Source organism: Pristis pectinata, chromosome 1 (genome assembly GCF_009764475.1).
Source record: "Pristis pectinata isolate sPriPec2 chromosome 1, sPriPec2.1.pri, whole genome shotgun sequence".
Taxonomy (NCBI): Eukaryota; Metazoa; Chordata; class Chondrichthyes; order Rhinopristiformes; family Pristidae; genus Pristis; species Pristis pectinata.
This window is the reverse complement of record NC_067405.1, coordinates 36834024-36855583: the sequence shown is the minus strand read 5'-3', so window position 1 is coordinate 36855583 and position 21560 is coordinate 36834024. Positions and strand designations below refer to the sequence as shown.

The window sequence follows — 21560 nt, the reverse complement described above, 5'->3', positions numbered from 1 at the left end:
AGAACTACCATGATGTTAAAAGGTTGTCAGCTGTCTCCCATGGGGGCTGATAGGAGACAAAAGACATCAGATTCAGGACACTACTCTTTTATTGTTCTTGGACTTTGGTTTGGCAATGTGTGTTCTTTCTGAAAGTCAGTAACCTCCTTTGTCATATCTGGTGCTTGGTTGGGGGCTGTTACAACACACTTAACAGAAAATTCTTCGGAAATATGCCTTTATGTTACCTTGCTTGGCTGCATTTTTATATTTGTTGCTCAGTTTTCAATTTGGCCACCCCCCATCTGGGCAAATTTGGCATCTGGTTTCAGTTCAGCTCGCCTTTAAATTGATGGCTGCTTAGCTTCAAATCGAGTAAAAACAGATGGAAGAGCAGGGAGAATGCCACACACCACTGCCGAGCTCAGTGTATGCCCTATTGTATTTACATTCACCTGTCCCTGCAATGCTAATTGCATTTAGCAACATAACAAACATGGTTATCTTGCTTCCTTGCTTTGTGTAGATTGGATTTGCATGCTCAATGCATGGATTATTCTGTGGCTAGTATCTGGGAGGTGCTGATAGAGTCATAATTTCTTCTCTTGAGTGGTGCCTTCCTGTTAGAGTTTTTAAAATATACAATCAATTTGAGAAAAACAATGCATTTATATGGTACAGAAGCTCAATAATGTGGATGCTGGATATCTGAAGAAAATGTTGGAAATACCTGCCTGCTCAGGCTATATCGATGGCAAAAGAAAGGTGTTTAGTATTTCAGATAAATTACCTCTCTTCAGAACTGGAAAAAGACAATTCAATAAGTTTCAAGCAAGTACAGAGCTAGCAAATGGAGAAAAGAGAGGAAAGAGCAAATTGCAAGATTTGTGCAAGTTATAATATGGTGAGATCCTTGCTCTTTGGGTCCCCTTGTTAACAGACACATTCATAAATCTTCACAAGTCCTAGCCAGTAAACTTTGAGCAGTGTTTTCTGTGCTAATGCATCAGTTGGATGCAGATGTTCATCTCACAGCTTATTCAGGTCCAAATACACCTTGTGCAACTCATGCAACCATTAAAATGCCACACAGACATTCTAATATATTGATTGATAGTCAATCAGGGTGGTACACTCTATAACTATGTCTCAGATCCCAGATGTTTTATCTTGTATATTAATTTCTGTTACCTAGGATGCTTTGTATTATTTGATTTGTAATAGGGAAGGAATGGATGCTTCATGGGAGACCAGGGCCTTTTGCAGTTCATTCAAAAAGGAAACATAACAGAAACAGGAGATATAACTGATTGGGAACTGGGAATATTTTCTTCATACCCCCATGCCTAATGATTTCCTTCATGCCCATATGAAGTTCAGATGGTATCAGGTAATCCTTCACTGAGACATACAGATAAGATTCAGAATGCTATTGTGTTCTGTTCTATTTATATGTTTCTTGCTGTCAACTTCTGGGGAAAGGTCATTTGATCCATCTGAAACTAACCCTGCTCTGCCTATCGATAGACTTTGCTGTTCTGGCATGTATGTGATCCTTTGAGGAGCCTGGCTGGAGAAGACATATATGCCAGGAGCATTAGATGATGGTGGCTCAGCATCTTCTTTTCATGCAGGGCCCTTAGTGTGGGCAGACCGGCTTGAGTGTAATCTGCCTAAGACCAGTTGATATATTGTCTTCAATGTGTACAAAGTCTGTTGATATTGTTGTTACTAAGTGATTTTCCAGTGGGTCAAATCCAGCAGTGAAAAAGGGACTCTGACTCAGCGTTCAAGGTGTCAACAGTGTTGCTGACAACATTCATGACAGAATATTGTTTTCTGTGCTTATTCCCTCGCTGTTTTCAAAGTCTCCAGCCTTGACAATGCCACTCCCTCAACTCTACTTTGCTCTTGAGCAAATTCCTCCTTTAGAACTGTGATTCACTCAGTGATCTATCCTTAAATTCACAAATTACATTGCCTAGGCATGGTAGTGTAAGGGCAGGCACGGTAGTGTAATGGTTAGTGTAACCCTATTACAGTGCCAGCGACCCGGGTTCAATTCCGGCCACTGTCTGTATAAGGAGTTTATACGTTCTCCCTGTGACTGTGTGGGTTTCCTCCAGGTGCTCCGGTTTCCTCCCACGTTCCAAAGACGTACGGGTTAGAAAGTTGTGGGCATGCTACATTGGTGCCGGAAGCGTAGCGACACTTGCGGGCTGCCCCAGAACACTAAGCAAAAAGATGCATTTCACTGCGTGTTTCGATGTACATGTGACTAATAAAGATATCTTATCTTATCATATTTATATGTGTACTCCTGTTGGTGGCAATGTGAAGGCTTGATGTAGAACGTTGCGATGGAACTATGTCCTCATAAGAGAAAAATAAAGAAAAAGTAACAGAGAAAGCTTTATAGTGCATGTGCAAGAAAAATCCAACCAGAGCATTTTCCTACCACTTGAAGGTGGTCGGCAAACTTAACCAATTCTTTTACAAAGGATTGTAATAAATGGAGAGGTATACTGACAGATAGTAGCATCATTGCTTTTTACAATTTATTCACTTATGGAATCAGCATTTATTCCCATCTCTAATTGCTCTTGAGAAGGTAGCGGTGAGCCACTTTCTTGAACCGTTGCCGTCCTTCTGGTGAAGGTAGTCACACTGCTCTGTTAGGCAGTGAGTTTCACAATGACGATAAAGGACAAATCACAGACTTCCAAATCAGAATGGTGTGAGATTAGAAGGGGACGTGCAAGCGGTGCTCCCATGTGTCTCTGAAGTCCTTGGCCTTTGTTAAGATAGAGATCTGGGGTTTGGAAAGTGCTGTTGGAGTTACCTGGGTGAGTAACTGAAGAGCATGTTGTAGATAATACACAGATGGTGTGCTGCTGGTGAATGGAATGAATGCTTAGGATGGTAGATGGGGTAGTATCATGCAGGCTTCTTTGTCCTGGATGGTGTCAAGTTACTTGAATGTTATTGGAGTAGTGCTCGTGCAGGAAAGTGAAGAGTATTCCAGTGCATACCTGACTTGTGGAAGTGTCAGGAGGTGATTCATTCATTGCAGGATACCTAGCCTCTAACCGGCTCCTGTATCCACAGTTCTTAAATGGCTGGTTGAGTTGAGTTTCTAGTCAACCGTAACTGCAGGATGTAGATGGTGGGGAACTTGATGATGGTAATGCCAGTGAATTCCAAAAGGAAGATGGTGAGGCACTCTCTTGCTGGAAATGGTTATTATTCAACAACCACAGCCAATTGCTTTTGGGTGAATTATGACTCTGGAGCATTTTCCCCTTGATTCCACTGAGGTCAGTTTTTCTAGCTCCTTGAAACTACACTAAGTAAAAAGTTGCAATAACTTTCATCTCACCTCACCTTTGAATTTCGGTTCTTTGGTCCAAGGCAGTGATGAGGTCTGGAAAAATCCAAACTGAACATCGGTGAGTAGTTTATTGGGAAGTAATTGCCAGTGACAGCACTGTCGACAATACCTATCATCACTTTCTTGACGACGGAAAGTAGACGGATTGGATGTTAATTAGCTGGATTGGATTTGTCTTGCTTTTTGTGAAAGGACATACCTGGGCAATTTTCCAAATTGTCAGGGAGGTGCCAATGTTTTTACTGTACTGGAACAGTGTGGTTAGAAGTGTGGCTAATTCTGGAGAACAGTTTTTCAGTATTATGGTGGGGGTGTTATCTAATTCTATAGCTTTTGCATCGAGTCTCTTCAGCCAATTGTGAAATCAGGTAGAATGAATTGAATTGGCAGAAATCTGGCTTTTGTGATGGTGGGGGTCTCAGGAGGAACCTGGGATTGATTATTCAGTCAACACTTCTGACTGAACGTGATTGCAAATCTCTCAGCCTCACCTTGGCACTCATATGATAGGACCCACGAGCAATGATGATGGGAGCTCTCCTTGGAACTTCCTCTTCACATTAGCTCTTTAATTGTCCACCAACATTTACAACTACATGTATTGCTACATAAAAATTATGAAAAGGTGGTTCATGGAAGAATCTGACCCATTAAGGACAAAAATGGGAACTTGCAAATTGTTGAGGGATTGTTGATGTATTAAATGAATCCTTTACATCTGTCTTAGCAGCGAAGAAGCTGCTTCCAAAGCAGTAGTAAAAGAGGTAACAGCTGATACGCTGGATATGCTAAACATTGACTGCATGGAGGATTTTGAAAAGTTGGCCGAATTTAAAGAGATTAAGTCACCAGGACTGGAAGGGATGCATTGTAGGATTTTGAGGGAAGTATGGAAGAAAATCACGAGGGCACTGAACATAATCTTCCAGTGTTCTTTGGATATGGGGGTGGTGCCAGAGAACTGGAGAGTGGCAAATGCTACTTCCTTGTTCAAAAAAGGGAGCCAAGTAACTACAGGCCAGTCAGTTCAACCTTGGTGGTAGGAAGGCTTTTAGAAACAATAACCCAGGACAGGATTCATAGTCATCTGGAGGAAAATTGATCAATTACCTTAAGGTTAATTAAGGGCAAATTGTGTCTAAGCAATTTAACAGAATTTTTTGATGACATAACATACAGTTGATAGCAGTAATGCAGTTGATCTGGTGTACATGGACTTCATCATGACTTTTGATAGGGTGCTACATAACAGGCTTTTCAGCAAAGCTGAATCATATGGAATTAAAAGGACATTGACTGCATGGACACAAAGTTAGCTAAGTAACAGACAACCTAGGGTTGTGATGAATGGTTCCTTTTCCAGTCACATGCTGCATATAAATGTTTTTCCTCATGTCACTCTTAATTCTCATCCCTTTATTCCCTTTATTTCATATCTGTGACTGCTTCTAATTGTTGAGCCTCCGTGAACACCTTCCCACTAAAGTGAACAGTCTCTTACTGTCGACTCTGTCCACACACTTCATCATTGTATTTACTATAAATCTCCCCTCAGGCTTCTCTTCAAATGGAAGAGTCCCAGCCTCTCTAATCTATCCTCATAACAGTTGTCCCTCGCCCCAGGAACCATTCTTGTACATCTTTTCTGAGCCTTCTCTAATTCCATCACATCCTTCCTATAATACTTCACTTGAGGCTTTCAGAAAGGTTCTGCATGATTTCCTGTTGTTATGCTCTGTGCTTCTGTTGATGAAGGCCAGAACTGTGAATGTCTGAATCAATAGGCCCCTCCCCTCCCCACCAAAGTCTCCCACTGTCCACTCTATCCCCACACTTCATCATTATATATACTTTCTGGAGTGCACTGCCTGCACATTTGATGGAGGCAGGTTCCATTGTGTCCTTCAAGAGGAAACCGGAAAAATATGAGGTGGAGGAAAAATTTCAAGGCTTCAGAGAAGGGGATCAGCAAGTGAAACTAGTGATTTGATCTGGTAGAGAGCCAGTGCAGATGAGATGGGCTGAATGGCCTCTTTCTGTGTTATAATTATTCTATGATTCTTTGATTCCATAACTGCAGAGCTTTGTTCTGATCCACTAATTGTGAGATGACTTAGTTCTATCTCTTGCATGCCATTTTTGCTGATTAGTTCTGTGTGATGCTTGAACAGGTTAGCACCTCATCTTTAGGTACACCTGTTGCTGCTCCATGGGTGCCCTTCAGCTCTCCTTATCAGACCAGGGTTGATGCTCTATCTTGATAGCAATGGTAGAGTGGGAGGTATGCTGGACCATGAGCTTACAAACTGTGGTGGTGCACACTTCTGTTGCTGCTGATAGTCCACAGTGCCTTATAGATGCCTGGTTTTGCCAGAAAATGTGTAGGTTGGTAGGTTAATTGGATACTGTAAACAATTGCCCCTAGTCTGTAGATGAGTGGGAATCTGTGAGGAGTTGATAGACATGTGGAAAGGATAAAATGGGTTAGGGTGGGATTAATGTAAATGGGTGCTAGACGGTCAGTGAGACTTGAGGGGCTGAAGAGCCTGTTTCTGTGCTGTACCGTTCTATGACTCCGTGACTACATGACAATGCATACACTTAATTTCCTTTCAAGTAGAACAAGAATGGGGAATGCCCTATTAAAAAGTGAGAATTAACCCATTTTAGAAATGATGACTCATTGATGTATCTGATTTACAATTAATAATCTTGGAACTGATTCCCTGGTCATACTATCCAAGGACAAAAACAATAATCTAGTGCAGAGGCTATGCTTTGCCTGTGTTCGGTAAGTCCTCCACATTGGTAGAGAGTGTAATGCAAACATTGATGAAAAAACATTGTCTATGGTGAATTACTGAATTTGAAACATTTTCTCTCCCATATAGGAGAAAAATGTTATATCACAGTGCCATTCATACATTTGCAAATACTCTGAACAGGTCAAATCAAGACCACAGCAACACAACATTAGAATAGAAGTTCAATACCATTATGAAAGTTTCTAACAAATTACATGACATAATACGTGTTCAATTTCAAGAAAGCCAAATGATTTCAAAAACCATCTCTATTAATGTGATTAAGTGTAGATTTGATCATGTGCCTCTCTCTATTACTGCTTAGTATTTTATCAAGTTGTTGCAATGTTATTATTCCTTGTTAAATCTATATGATTTCAGAAATTTGCTATTGGACTAAACACTGAAATACATGAAGTTCATTTTTCCAAACATTTTATTGCCTTATTCCAGGTTGTGGCTGATGAAACACCTCTCTCATGTTGCCAGTTAATGAGCCGAAACCAAGAAATCCTCTGTTAAACATCTGCAAACACCCCTATGGAAATATCTTTTCTAAAATGGCTTTTTAAGAGAGGTTACACTGGTGCAATAGTTTGCTCACCTCAACAGCTTGGGACAAACAACTTCTCTTGCTCTAAGGTCATTTGCGTTTTGTTCCAGAATGCTCCAAAAATTTGTTCTGCATATTAATGGAGCTGTCAACTAATGTGAAGTCTGAATGATTGTGTGGCACTGGCAATTGGATTTTTCATGTGCTGCAATCTGTGCAGATGTATGGACTTCCCAGCACTGAGTTACACTTCATAACGTACCTTCAGAAGCTATGGTTACCTTCTGGACTTCATTTTCTATGAGTCTTATTACCATGAATGTGATAGGAGTTCTTGGCATTATTGAAAATAAATGAGTTGTTTTGCTCTCTCTCACAACCTGCAGAATTTTCTATAACCCATTCTTTCTGTATAATTGAACGTGGCATTGCAGCATTAGCAAAAGACAGAACAAGTACAGTAATTACGTATTATTTCTCAGCTAAAACGTTTCCATGATTGCAGCCTGTTTTTACTGGAAGTCACAAGGCCAGCATGGGTTTGCAAAATTGTAAAGAATAATAATGATTAATTCATTAAAAAATCTTCAGAAGAGAATAAGTTTGCTAAAACTTTGTTCTGTGCCAAAGCTCTTACCTGTGTCACTTTTTCTGTCACATTGTGTGTCCTTTCCTTCACTTTAGGTGCAATGATGGTCTTCTCTGATGAAGGTGGAGATGAACTCTTCTTTTCAGCTTTTATATCAGAAAAGTTCAGGGTGATTTGAGGAATCTTGCTAATTGTGCTATATTTGTTGAGATTAGAATCTGAGGTGGAGCCCAGTAGGCTTGACTTGATATGATTAAAAGGTCCTGAGGAAAATGACAGTAAAATATGTAAGGTTTATTTTGCACATCAGATCTTTTACTCAGCTTCACATTTTCTATTAGACTGAGCTTTAGGTTTATAAATTCTAAATGAAGGACCATTTCATCTATTTAATAATAACGATAAAAACATACATTATTAATTTCAGGTATTAAGGTTAATTGAAATTTCTAAGTATGTGAATTAAAAATGCATTCATTGTATTCCTCAATTTTTATTTTTCTAAGTTCGAAATAAGGAGATTCCTTCTATACACAGTGTTACTTCAGGGAATCGAGAAAGACACAGCACACATAAACAGTGATAGTTGTGTTACCACATCACATGCAAGATCAATACTGATTGATAGAGCAAATGTCCAACTCAGGTGTCATCTGGCCATTTGCCGAAATTAAAGCATAGATTATCATATATTAGATTAACAGCCAGTTAATAGCTATTGCTTGATGAATTATAGTTGCATATTTATTTCTGCCTGATGCAAGAACAAAAATTCAATAACATTTGTCACTTTTACACATTCAATACAGAACTATGCTTCAAATGGCCAAATGAATGTGAACAGTTCAATAATTATAAGAATAGTCTAGTATTTTTGTGCAATTGTTTTCTGAAGTTTAGCAGCACAAGTTAATGGTTTTTCAAAAACACATCCTTGAGAAAAGTAATTTCCTGTCATTAACTATGAGCTATGAACTTTTTCTCTGCTTTGTTTCAATATTTTGGAAACTAAAGATATTTTTGCACAAAATTGCAACCAGATGACATTTTTCAATTTGCGTTGACTGAAGTGACAGTGCCTGTTGATTATATATTTCCTCTTTGCATTTTCAGGCACTTTTATTTTGATTCAGATCTGTTTTAAGTTTACTTAGTGTAGGGCTTGAAGGAAGTTTCTATAGAGTCACTCTTAACCTGATGAGAAAAATATTGAATCTTATTATTGGGGCTCACTGTCTGGAAATGCCACATGTAGTCTCTCCACTCATGTACCTTCCTGGCCCAGATGCAGAACACTCCTTTGCTGAAATGAGGTATCCTGAGCTCCAGTGGCTTGGTTTGCACAACAGGAGGGCCTCCAGTAACACATTGAGAAATGCCTTATTCCCGTGTCCTCACTAAAAGCCTTGACAGGTGACAAAATACCGCTCCCAGCTTTGCTGGTTGTGAAAGCTGTGATACATTTTTAATAGTTTTTATATGTCTCTGACAGAAATATTTAAATACTATTAGAAATGTGGTAAATAACTAAAAGTAATTAAAATATTAAAATATTTGTAAACAGAAAAGTTAGATAAAACACCTAAACCACATAAATCATTAAAAACATTAAACTAAACTGTAATGTTTAAAATCAAAGGAAGGTAGTTTCCCCTTTGCTTCATATGCACAGCTTTACAATCCCCAGTGAAATTAATGGAGTCTCTGATCCCGTCTCTGCACCCTCCCAGGTCCAATCTGGGAGACAGTACCAAGAAAACGCAGTAGGACTCAGCTCTGCCACTGAATTACATCTGGAGTCCAATGGCATAGCAAAAACATAGATTTGACTTGCTGATCTTTAAATTGAGAATTTCCACTTTTGACATGATCTTGTTTCTACTTAATTGGCTGAATGCTGTAAGTTGTATTTGAAAGCAATAGCTCTTATTATCAAGATCCAGGCCATTATCACTGTTTGATTCCACTGAGATGGATTACACATGAAAAATAAACTCTGTTTTCACCTCCTTTTTCAAGGTGCAGGATATCAGAACCCATGATGTTTATTGCTCTTAAGCACTGGGCAGTTTCAGTAGATAACATCCAATAACCTAGTGTTTACACAGCAGTTTAACAAAAGTTGCTCAGTAATTAGCGTGATGAATGTGAGGTTTTGACAATGTTTGTGTTTCACTTAAGCAAATGATGGGCACTAAAATGAGTACTGGTGCAAGGAAGAAATGAAGAGCAATTCATTATTATCATATAATTCTTTCCTGAATTATGCATGAAAAACAATAACATATATAAGTACTTTATTGAAAAATGTATCCACCTCCATTTGCAAAATTGAATAATTTTTAAAGAAGTTAGGTCAGTCACAGAGTAATAGAAACATTCTGCAGGGGTACCAGAAGTTTAATAGAAGTGGGATAGTCAGTAGCTTTGATTTCCATCTTCAGTGACCGAATGTTTGATTAAACATCTAGGTTTTTGCTAATAACTACACCAATAATGCAACAGCAAAAAAAGTATGTATAGTTAATCCAGTAGTGAAGAAACCAGCTATTACATATTTTGAACAGAAAATTACTGTGGATCATTAGATAATTATATGGTTTGTACATTCAGAAGTAAAGCTAGTGTTAGTTTAAATTGTTTTTGTTTGCTAGAGTTTTCATAAGTTTTCAATCCTGTTAGTTGACCTTTGAGAAAAGTGAACAAAGCTCTGGTGATAGCAAGTATCATACGATATTAAGGATGATATTAATAAACCAGTCTGGCAGCATGACCAATGTTGTATGACAACTGACAATGACAAGCATGGTCCAATATTGCACATCAAAGAAAGGAAAAACATTTTTTTTATTGTAGTTTCTTGTTAATGCCAAGTCAGGTTTGCAATGCAATTTCCTATAATTTCCAATCTGATTAAATAATAAATGGACGTCAAAATGTGGGAAATCACTTCAAGTGGATGATACTGCTGGATCCAACCATATTCCCAATGAATAATGGTTGATTGACATGACCACATAAAGAATCTTGAATGCCCAGATAAGGCTGACAGTAGGATAAAAATTATTACACAATGGATGTTTTGTCGCAGATGCCTCAAGCACAGTTAATAAATATCAGATAGTATAACAGGCTGCAAAACTATATTACGAAGACTCCAAAGGAATGAACGTCAACATTTTTCCAGTTTCTTCTTAGTTTTTGATTCTCCACATGTAATGCAATTCCTGAGGGTAGCTTTCTTGATTGTTGTGATCCAACATTCAAGCTTAAACTGAGCATTTGTCAATTGGATGAAGATTTGACATATTGGAGGTAAAAGTTATATATTTCTTATTTTCTAGCCAATCAATACAGTTTTCTTTATTCAGCTTTGTCAATTGGCTGTTTAGAGTTGCTGAAGACTGGGTATATATGAAAGTACATCTTAAGATCAATTTGATTAGGGGGTAGCACTTATATCTTTCAGTCAGAAGAACTTGTCTTCTAAGAATTTGGTCACAAATCAAGGTCACAATTGCATTGTAGAACTGCGTGATTGCTGCAGCATCTGAGGTGCCACCTTTTTATATGCAACATTAAACTTACCTCATCTGATTTTCGGTTATATACATTATCTGACAAGCTGAGGCAAAAATAAAGATCTCAGAAACTATATATATATATAGAAACAGGAAGAGGGTAATAAGCTTCTCAAGTCTGTTCCACCATTCCCAGAATGTAACTGTTCATTTCCCTCCATAGATGCTGCCTGACTGCTGAGTTCTTCCAGCATTTCATGTGTGTTGCTCCAGATTTCCAGCATCTGCAGTCTCTCTTGTGCCACCATGAAGTTATATTCTGACAGATTTGATGTTTACTCAAACAAATTCTATATCACTTGATACTCTGAAGAATGTTAATCTTGAAATACTAATTGATCCAGCATGCAATTTTTTTTTCAGGAAATAAGCCCCTAACTTCCACCACTCTATATGTGAAAAAGTGTTTCTTTTAGTTTCATTTTCTCCCAGTTGTGCTCTTAATTTTGGACCCCTATGGTTTGAATTTTCCCACAAGAGGAATTTGTTTCCCTTTATCTACCCTTCAAATGTCTGCATATCTCAATTCTGCATTCTGCATATCTCAATTGATTCATAAGCTGTGAATCAGTAGGTAGAAGTATATCTCTGATGCCTAAGGTTGAAGGTTCAGGTCTCTCTGTGTAATGTAAGTGTTAAATGAGCTTTCAGTATAAGAACAATAATTGTGCTTTCAATGCTCAGGATAGTATGTGACTATCTGCAGGCTAGTGTTTTAACAATATTTGGGATGGAGGGTTCCTGAGAGGCTGTGCAAAACAAAGCATTATAAGCATGCTGGTGGCTCTGTAAACTGCTTAATGAACAAAGTACTTTTGTTTATGGTTCAAATTACCGACAATTTCCAGTACTTTAGTCAACAAATAAAGAAGGTACCAACATATGGTGTCAAAAGTATTGCTTGATGAAATTAGGAACATTAGATGCTGTGCCTAAATCGGAATATTGCACATCAGGTATAATCTCTCACTATTGAGAAGTCTTGTAGCTGTGTCCTAAATGATAGTGCCCTGTATGATCCAATTGGGAGAGTGCATGGTGGGACAAATAAAGCCACCCCAGCTAATGGGCGGTGCGGACTCACTGGGCCGGAAGGGCCTGTTACCATTGTTATGGACTCAGTGAATGTCCCTTTAAGATAGAGAGTGTGTGTGTATTTGTGTGTGTGGCGTGCTTACGTCAATAGAAGATAAAGGACGTAATGACGTTGTAGAAGTCAGAAGAAGAAGAGAAGAGAGATAGAAGGGAGAGAGACACCAGCCTGCTAGTTTTCTCTATCGATGGATGAGAAAAAATAACTGTGTCTGCCACTGAAATCCATATATGGAAGTTGGAAGTAATCCGGTGGAGTTCACTTTGTTGCTGACCTGTAGAAGGAAACAGGTATTTGTGTGTGGACGACCACGATTCGGATGCTTTTTGAGGTGAGGAAGTCACTACCGAGTAAACACTGAAGTGTCGCTGGGGTTCCATCGTGGAACATTTGGATTTCGTATTTACTCTCTCTATGTTTTTCTACATCTACGTCTTATCTTTAGACAACGGTGGTTGTTGAAGAAGCCCTTGCTCATGTTTCACCTTATGGCTTGCGGAACTGAACTTTAAGAACCATTCCTGAACTGGGAGTTTTGGACTTTGTCACACACACACACGAAGAGTTTGGTTTTGGGGTTAACGTTCAAGGTTTAACATTTTTGAATTCTAACCTACTAACATTTTTACTTTTATTTTACGTATTATCAATAGTGGTGATTAATAAAATAGTTTTTAACACTGAATCATGCTCAGTGTGTTTCTTTTGTTGCTGGTTCGTGACACCATGCTGTAAATAAAATTTTAAACATTTAAAAGAATAAGAACTATATGTAGAAGTGCAAAACCTGCAGATTTTCAGAAAGGCAACATTAAAGGAAAATGCCACACTCTCATCATCCTCTCAAAACCTGGGTAAAAGTCAAGTCAGATCTCCTTCATCTATGTAGGAAAATACATCAAATGAAAGTTGAATATGTTTCAAATTTCTGGCAGGTTGACTTGTTAGGAAGTGCCCATTATTAAAGGTCCTTCACCGGTTCAAAGGACAGTTTGGCAGGGATGGCATATCTGAAGTGCTGATCACAGATAAAATGCCAGAGTACACAGCAGGCAACTTTGTGAGCTTCTTAAAGTTTTATCAACAACATCATCATCTCTTTATCCATAGAGTAACAGAAAAATAGAGAATACTGGGAAGGCAGCCAAGAACTGCTGGGGAAGGCTAAATCATCATAGTCTGACTCTGAGATGAGTGTCCTCAGTTTCCCCAACACCCAAACTGAGGGATGATGATCAGTCCTCTGCAAAAAAAACTTGTGAGTAGATAAATTAGAAATCTCCTCCAAACATCAGAAAGATTGCCTAATGCATAAGTGTGGGAAAGCATCTGGAGATGGCCAAGAGAAGACAGATGCAGCATTTGCACAGTGCCAAAGACCAGCCAGCATGGAGAAATGGAAACACTGTGAGGATCAGACTGACACCAGACACAGAAGGTGGCAGTGGTGACTTAATACACTCCCCAGATCATACAAGGTTGTGACCGAGCAGCGTGTCCCATAGCAGAGGTACGGCCCCAGAAAAAAGAGAGATGATTTGACTTAACCAGATAGGTCTTCCCAAATTTCTTTCTGTGTTGCACTGCAAACTGAGGTGTCAGCTTAGAGATGCTTCACCATTGTTGAGTCTGCAACAGGCCATCACTTACGTGAAGGATGGGCCTTGGGCTCCTGGCTCCATACAAGACAGCATAAACAATCTGCTGGATGAACTCAGTGGGTTGAGTCGCATTTGTGGGGGAGCGGGGAGGAATTATGGCTATCAGGTTGAAACCCTGCATCAGGAGACCATGTTTCCTGCAAAAGGAGGACATTTCAGATGTCCTGGAATGGAAGGCTTCATCTTGAGAGCAGATGCAGCAGATGTGTCTCCAGACAAAACGGTGTTCATGGTTGGTTCTAGGCAAGCCATGCTTCAATGCTTGATGCATATAAAAGTACAGTCCTAAAGTGTGCGCAGGAACAAATAGAGCTGGCTGTATATGTGCACAAAACTATGAAGGTGACAGGATAGCTTGAGAAAGCAACGCTTTATAAATAACAGCATAGAGTGCAAAAACAAGGAGGTTATGTGGAAGATTTATAAAACACTGGTTTAATCATGACCAGAAAGGGTTTCAAGACCTTAGCTAACTTGCAGAAACAATGTAGTTGAATGATTGCAGGGTTCATGAAACGAAGCTAAAATTGTGTGTTCCTTAGAAAAGAAAAGATAGGGAGGTGATTGATGGATGTGTACAAAATCTTCAAAAGTCTGGGCAAAGTGAGGAGATACAGAAAAATGGATTCAGTTGACAGAAGGATTGGGAACTGGAGGGCTCAGATTTAAGATGATTGGAAAAAGAAATGGGATGACATTAGCAATAACCATTTTATGCAGTGAAAGGTCATGATCTGGAAACTGATTAGATTCATAGCGTTTTACAACACAGAAATGGGCCCTTCAGCCAAAGTTGTCCATGATTATATCATTGCTTTGGAAAAAGAGTGGGCAAGTACCTGATTAAAAGGAACCTGCAAGATTGCAAGAAAATTGCTAAGAAAGGCATGGGGCTAACTGGACTGCTTTTGCAGAGAGACAGAGATGGAGTAGACAACCTGTTTCCATGCTGTAACAGTTCTATGATTATAGACATTTCTTGGCAGTACTGCAGGCAGATCTGTTACGGTCCATAACTTCACAATGTGCATGCGTATCTGCCTTCAGCTGCTGGCTTTATCTGAGTTCTCTGGAACAGAACCATTATGTGACTGTAGCTTCCAAGCACATGACCTGCCCTTTGCTCCTGGGCCGGCAACAGTCCACTTGTGTCTGGTGATTTACTGCTCACCTCTAAACCACCCAGTACCCATGGAATTCCTAGATTTTAGCGGGTGGCTATGACTGTCAGACAGAGTGACAGGCTGTCTTTTTCTTCTGATTCTTGTGGGTCATTGGTTGAGGTCTGTTCAGGTATTATTTCTTGTGGAAAGGACAAGGCACAAGTGCACATTGATGACAAGGGAAGGGACACAAAAAACACATTCAAACCATCAGAAACTTACAAGCCAGAAGAGACTGTTAGGATGATGAAATGAGTCATGAACAGAAGAATATATAGTTTCTATAGGGCTGTTGACCCCACGAGTGTTAGGGACCTTTCCTTAAACTGACAGTCTATCAGAGTGGTCAGGTCCATTGCAAATCTGAAGTCTGTTGCTGCTAGCTGTGGGACGTACAAACTTCTGAAAGATAAAGGAAATTGCATTACTGATTGCATTGCAATATGCCTTTTTTTTTGCCTTCAGTGGTTGCGTAGTGAGATGTGTATATGAATGTTGGAGAGATATTAAGTTTTCAGACAGCTCCATCACTCACCAGCATTCTTTATCAATAATCACTCCTACATAATATTCATACCACACAGTAAGGAGCAAGGTCATTAAATGTCTAGAGGTGCTGGGACCAGATCCTGCGACTAAGTCCTGGGGAATTCCTCTTCACATTGACCTCACTGTTAACATCTTCTTAGTGAAGCTTCACTACAGCTCCATAGAGTGCTTTCTAGGACCAAAGGCATGCCGAACTTGTCTCCTCCTCTTCATTCCTTCCAAGACGATTTCCAGGACATTTGCCATTACGGTATTGCATGTTCCCCATTTTGTCCCATGACTTTCAACAGTAGTTGAAGCTAGTGAGCTCTTCCCCTTTGAGAAGTACAGGCATGACTTCACTCTGTGCAGGTTATATTCGGCTGATGCTGGGATCTTCTGAAATTATTCCCTGGTATTGTGAGAAAGAAAATGATAGGCACTGTTCAAATGCTCAGAACAAGTGCAGCAGGTGAATGCATGAAGTTCTGGTTAGAACACAATCAGGACAGACTGAAGCTGAACCCTGTGCATGGCCATTTTGTGCACAGTTTTCTTTAGCCCGCACACTGCTGTAAACAGCTTGACAACCTCCAGCTGAATGTGCACAAACCGCTGTCTATCTCTCCTTGAGCAGAATGCAATTGCTGGAAACATCCTCATTATTTTTAATTAGATATTATGGGAGGCAGTAGGGGTCAGATAGGTGGGGGTAGATGGTCACAGCCTCAAACCTAAAACTGTGAGTTGTATTGTTGAGCATCATTATACCAGAGACAATACCTTTGTCAAAACTTAAAACTTGTAACAATCAGGACCTCACTTCCATTTGAAAAATGGCAGAACAGCAAATGAATTCTCCTCTGATATTCTCTATATTATTTACTGTGCACACTATTTACTGTTTTGAATCTGCAAATATCTCAGAAAGAAAATTTATGGGAGACCTATATTCCTTTACAGTAATGTTGATATGCTTCAAAATGTAGCTATTTTTATTCCTGAGAGTAGGAGAGACAACTGAAGTAAAAAATGATATTCAGTGAATTGTATGTGGGTGGAAACTGCTGACAGAAAAAAGGGACACAGTATTTTACTCAAGGCCTTCCAATTTAAGCTCCAACAGGGAGACCAAAACAAATAGTTCACACACTCTCAAATGATTTCTGGATCGCTCCTGGCAAATACAATGGAAACTACCCACATTACAAAGGTCTAATTGGATTTTGGTCACAACACTTAATTGAGAATTCATTCAATTTTACTTGTGGTTTAGTGAATGTATTCCATTCAAGGTTAATGGGTAATACTCATTTTTATAAACCTACTACCAGGGAGGAGCCATGCAAAATAACAAAAACCAGATGATATCGCAACAATGCAATGTCTTTAGATGCTTCGGGAGTCTGATATAATCTCTGTTCTCCTTTAACAACTTGGTAAATAAAAGATAATGTTACATTTATATAGCACCTTTTATGTGGAAAGATGTTCCATGGTCCTCTACTAGAATGAATTCACAACTTGGGAACAAGCCAAATAATGAAATATTAGCAAGACTATCTAAAATAATGGTCAACAGAGTTCAAAAAGGGTTTTAAATATGCAGAGAGAGGGAGGGAGGGAGAGAGTGAGAGAGAGAAAGGTTGATAGTTTTCAGGAGGTAGTTCTAGAGTTATTGACTTCAATGGCTGAAGTCTTTGTCACCAGCAAATTGAGTACGTTTTACTATTTTTTTGGTAACTATGATAAGAAATACAGGAATATAGGTCAGTTCCCTTGCACAAAATCTAAGAATTTAGTGCAACATTTTCAGATAGCTAAATGTGTGATATATGCAATGACCACTGCGCATAAGATTGTTCAAATGAAGCTATTGAGAAATCCACACCAGCAGAGGACATTTTGAAAGATACACCCATCTACCCATGACCAGGGCTAAGATGATCAGTTAAAATTGTAAATCTACTTGTTCATTCTGGAGCAAATTGACCCGCAGACCATTGCCTTGCACAATTATCAAAGTGAAACTGGGAGAATTCCTGCCCCCACCAACTGTGTGCAGCCCACCAGGTACCTTCAATGAATATTTAATAGCTGTACATCAACTGCTTCCGACTATACTGTTTAATTCAAGTCATTCCATAGCAAAATCAATATATTCTTTGCCAATGTTATGCCATCTTACAGGTAAAATGCATTATGCACACCATTTTATCCCTCAGGGCCTATGCCCCATTTGCTTGGCACATTTTCTTATGAGGATGTTTGGTATTGGTATTGGTATATTATTGTTTGCCAAGGAAGGACCAGCAGCTATGGCTCATCATCAGTTTAAGGTGTTGGTAATAATGATGGACGAACTTGCAATAACCAAGAGCAAGTCCTAGCAGTAAAAAATCCATATACACCAAAGTAAACCAAACATTTTGATTATGATATCCCCTAAATATTAAATATTTATTGATAATTTCTAGGGAATTGAAGATGAATAGAGGATGTGGAAGTATGTTGGATGTGGTGTTTACGGGTTTAGCAAGAACGAGTCAATAACCAGAGAGCCAGAATATTCATCTGAGTAACAAAATAATCCTACTCATATTGGAATGGGGCTGGAGGATGTCTCAAAACCTCCACCCCCATCCATCCCCGCCCTCCATTTAACTTTTGAAGATAGATGGAAATATAGAAAGTGTTACTGGGTTTCATAATGCATTTCATTATCACAATACTGAGTGAAAGAACACTATTTTTTCATTATGGTGGAAATTATTTACAAACAATATTCACAGTACTGGATCGATCTGGAAACTATGCAAGTCCTAGAGACAGTCAACGTGGAAACAGGCCCTTCAGCCCAATGAGTCCACGTTGACCATTGAGATCCCATTTGCATTAATCATACACTAATCCCATTTTATTCTCCCCACATCCCATCAACTTCCCCCAGATTCTATCACTCACCTACACACTAATAATTTACAATAACCTACTAATCAAATCAATGTTGATAAGAAAGCCCTAACTGATCATTCATGTGAAGTGTGTTGTTTCAATTTACCATATTTATGCAAGCTAATAAGAAGAAAAATTAGACTGCAGGGCTTTATGCTGCAGGGAAGCAGTGGAATTGGGGGGTGCAATTTTCAGCTGCTGTGTGCCTGCTTCTCACTTGAAAATTGGGTGGCAGCAATTGGCAATTTATGTGGAGATGAGGCAGATGAGGGACACCTCATCTTTCCTAGGGATGCTGAAGGCCTGACTATTGCAATTATCATGCAAATAACAAGGCTACCCAGTCCTTGGGAATCTGGGCTATGTATACAATTATACAAAGTTTATATTAACCAACAGCAAAATGTATTTTCATTGATCGAACTCATGAAATGAAATTACATGCTATAAAGGGTTGGTACTTTTATGCTTCAGAGCCCTGAACATACAATGCACTTTAAATGCACTTTTAGAACTAGCAAAAAGACAAGGGTCTCTCTGTAGGGATTGAATAATATAAATATACCAAGTGTGAAATACAAATCAGTGAAGGTGCCATGTTGATTTCAAGATTGGAGGGGTCAGGGAAGCAGTGGAATTGGAGGGGGGGGGGTGCAATTTTCACCTGCTGTGTGCCTGCTTCTCACTTGAAAATTGGGTGGCAGCAATTGGCAATTTATGTAGGGATGAGGCAGATGAGGGACACCTCATCTTTCCTAGGGATGCTGAAGGCCTGACTATTGCAATTATCATGCAAATAGCAAGGCTACCCAGTCCTTGGGAAGCTGGGCTATGTATATGTGTACTACTGTTATAGCTGCAAGAGATGGAGGAGGGTAGACGAAAGACAATTCCACAGTGGAATGTAAGAATTATGGAACAATGGGGCAGAAAAAATAATTGGTAGCAGTAGCTGCAATAAAATTGAATCTACCAGGACATAGTGAAGATGTATGATTTCATCCAAGGCCCAGAAGGAGGTACTTACCGGAAATTGATAAATTAACCTCAGCCACACAAATTATATTTAAAATAGCAACCTGTGTTGATGCAGTAAAAGGAATCTTGAATGTGTCTGAATGTTTACCAGGGCATTCCTTTATGAAAATACACTCATAACAACTGTCTGCTACTTGTGTTCCATATCAAACACTACTCCATTCAAAGCTTAAGGCTTTAAACCCTTTGGAGTTTTTGATGTAGGAAGTGTTCATGTCTAGATGCGTACATATTATTTCTTTAAAATCCTTAACGTGTCTTTGACTTTTCACTGATTTAAATATTTTGGGGACTCATGGCCTCAGATATTCTTTACAATTTGACAAACTTTTGAGCTCCTATCTCATTACAGGGATCAATGTTTCTAAATTGTATGAAGAGGTACATAGTTCCTTAATTTGTCATTTATTAAAGTATGAACAGCCAGTACTAGACGGAATTTTTGAATGCGATTAAAGACTTAGTATTAAAATGCAAACAATGGAATATTTTTGTTTAACCAATCGACTTTATGACCACACTGTGGAGAATTAAAGATAAGATGTGGCCTTGTAGTTGACGTTCAAAGTTACAGACTTTAGTTTTAACTCAATAAAGCTTTTAAAACAAAATCTGTAAATTTGCCTATGGTTAATAAAGTACTGTTGTTTAATGCAGTCAAAATTAAAATGTGTATCTTTTTAATTAATTTAAACATGATTAATTCATTGAATCACAGTTTCATTCAGTTACTGAAATTCTAAGAGCTAGGTTTTCAGAGTGGCTCTTCCCACACCCACAAATAGAGATCTCGCAAGGGAAGAAAGTACCATAAACTTGTTTGAAAAACAAAGGTATTAAATCAATTTAAAAACAGAGAATGCTGGAAACACCCAGCAGGTCAGGCTTCATTTGTGGGGAGAGGAACAGTATTTCCAGCATTTTCTGTTTTTATTTTAGATTTCCAGCATCCATGCTTTTTTTTAAATTTTCAATTAAATAAATGTGATAGATTAAAAAGAATGAGATAAGGAAAAATTCTGATCCTTACCATAGTTATAAGCTGAAGAATTTATTTTATATTTTAAGATAATTCTCTCTAAAAAAATAGGAACTGAAAATCTGATGAGGGGTCATCAACCTTAACCATTAGCTGTTTCTCTTGCCATGGTTGCTGCTTGATCTGCTGAGCAATGTCAGCCTTTTCTGTTCTTACTTCAGATGATCTACACTTGCAGTTGTTTTGTTTTTCTTTTTAAAAATTTCCATTCTCAGAAATTCACAAATTGTGCAACATTCCACCCCTTTACATCTTTCTTGTACAGGATTGTGAAGGTTTGTTTATCCCGTAACTATTTTTTTTTCAGTTTTATTTTGTTTTTCAGTTACTTGAAGAAACTCAAAAACATTTGAAGAAAGAAAACCAACAAACTTTAATTTACTGGGTTTGCTCACAAGCACGTGTAATCTGCCACTCTGTATGTTTCCTTCTTTCCTTCCTTTTTATCTTGTTTTATCAGTTAATGCCTTTTAATCTAAATTAATGTTGGATGGAATTAGGATCTGAATTATTCAATAGTCATGTGTAATTCCAGTTAATATCTTGAGTCATATGAGATTCTCTCATTCCAGATATGAGAATGCTATATATTAAAAATGGGCAATAGTAAATTTTAAATTGGGGCTTTGGGAAATAGTTTGGGAACAACTGGGGTGTAATCTTAAACAGTCTTCCTTAACGTAGATTGTTTTTCATCGGGTTAACAACAATAGTAGTTAAAATTTCAAATGTTTGATTCAATTTCAGATGTATGAGTTTTAGAAGTTAAAAGCAGTGGAAAGAAATAAATTTATTATAACCACATTCCATATGATGAAACGCTGGCAGTATCATTAAGCCATCTGAGAATTTAACCCTTTTCCACTGCTAGTTCAAGTTACATACATAATTTAGTGGCATTGAAGATTTAAACGCCCGGGCTTTTAAGAGTCACAATGAATTCTGTTCTTTTTAAACAGGTGATGGCTTTTGAATCATAAGGGATGTAGCAAGAGGTCCAGCAGATTTAAGAAGTTAGGAACTCAGGACAAAATACATTCAGGGAGCATAACCTTGGATCTGCAGGAATGATTGCTACTAAAGAGCGATGGATTCTGAGGACTGCTGTACATCAATCAATAAAGTTTTAATTGGCAAAACAACACTAAACTTTGACAAAATCGAGACACAAGAGACTGCAGATGCT

At 38.5% G+C, this 21560-nt stretch overlaps 1 protein-coding gene across 1 annotated transcript in view; it reads right to left on the bottom strand.

Annotated features, from left to right (window-relative positions):
- Nucleotides 1-21560, bottom strand: part of LOC127568975 (potassium voltage-gated channel subfamily H member 7-like) — a 361581-nt gene that overhangs the window by 74617 nt on the left and 265404 nt on the right. Inside the window, exon 6 of the mRNA XM_052013243.1 lies at nt 7365-7579. Coding sequence (XP_051869203.1) covers nt 7365-7579 — 215 coding nt within the window. The remainder of the gene's footprint in view (nt 1-7364; nt 7580-21560) is intronic.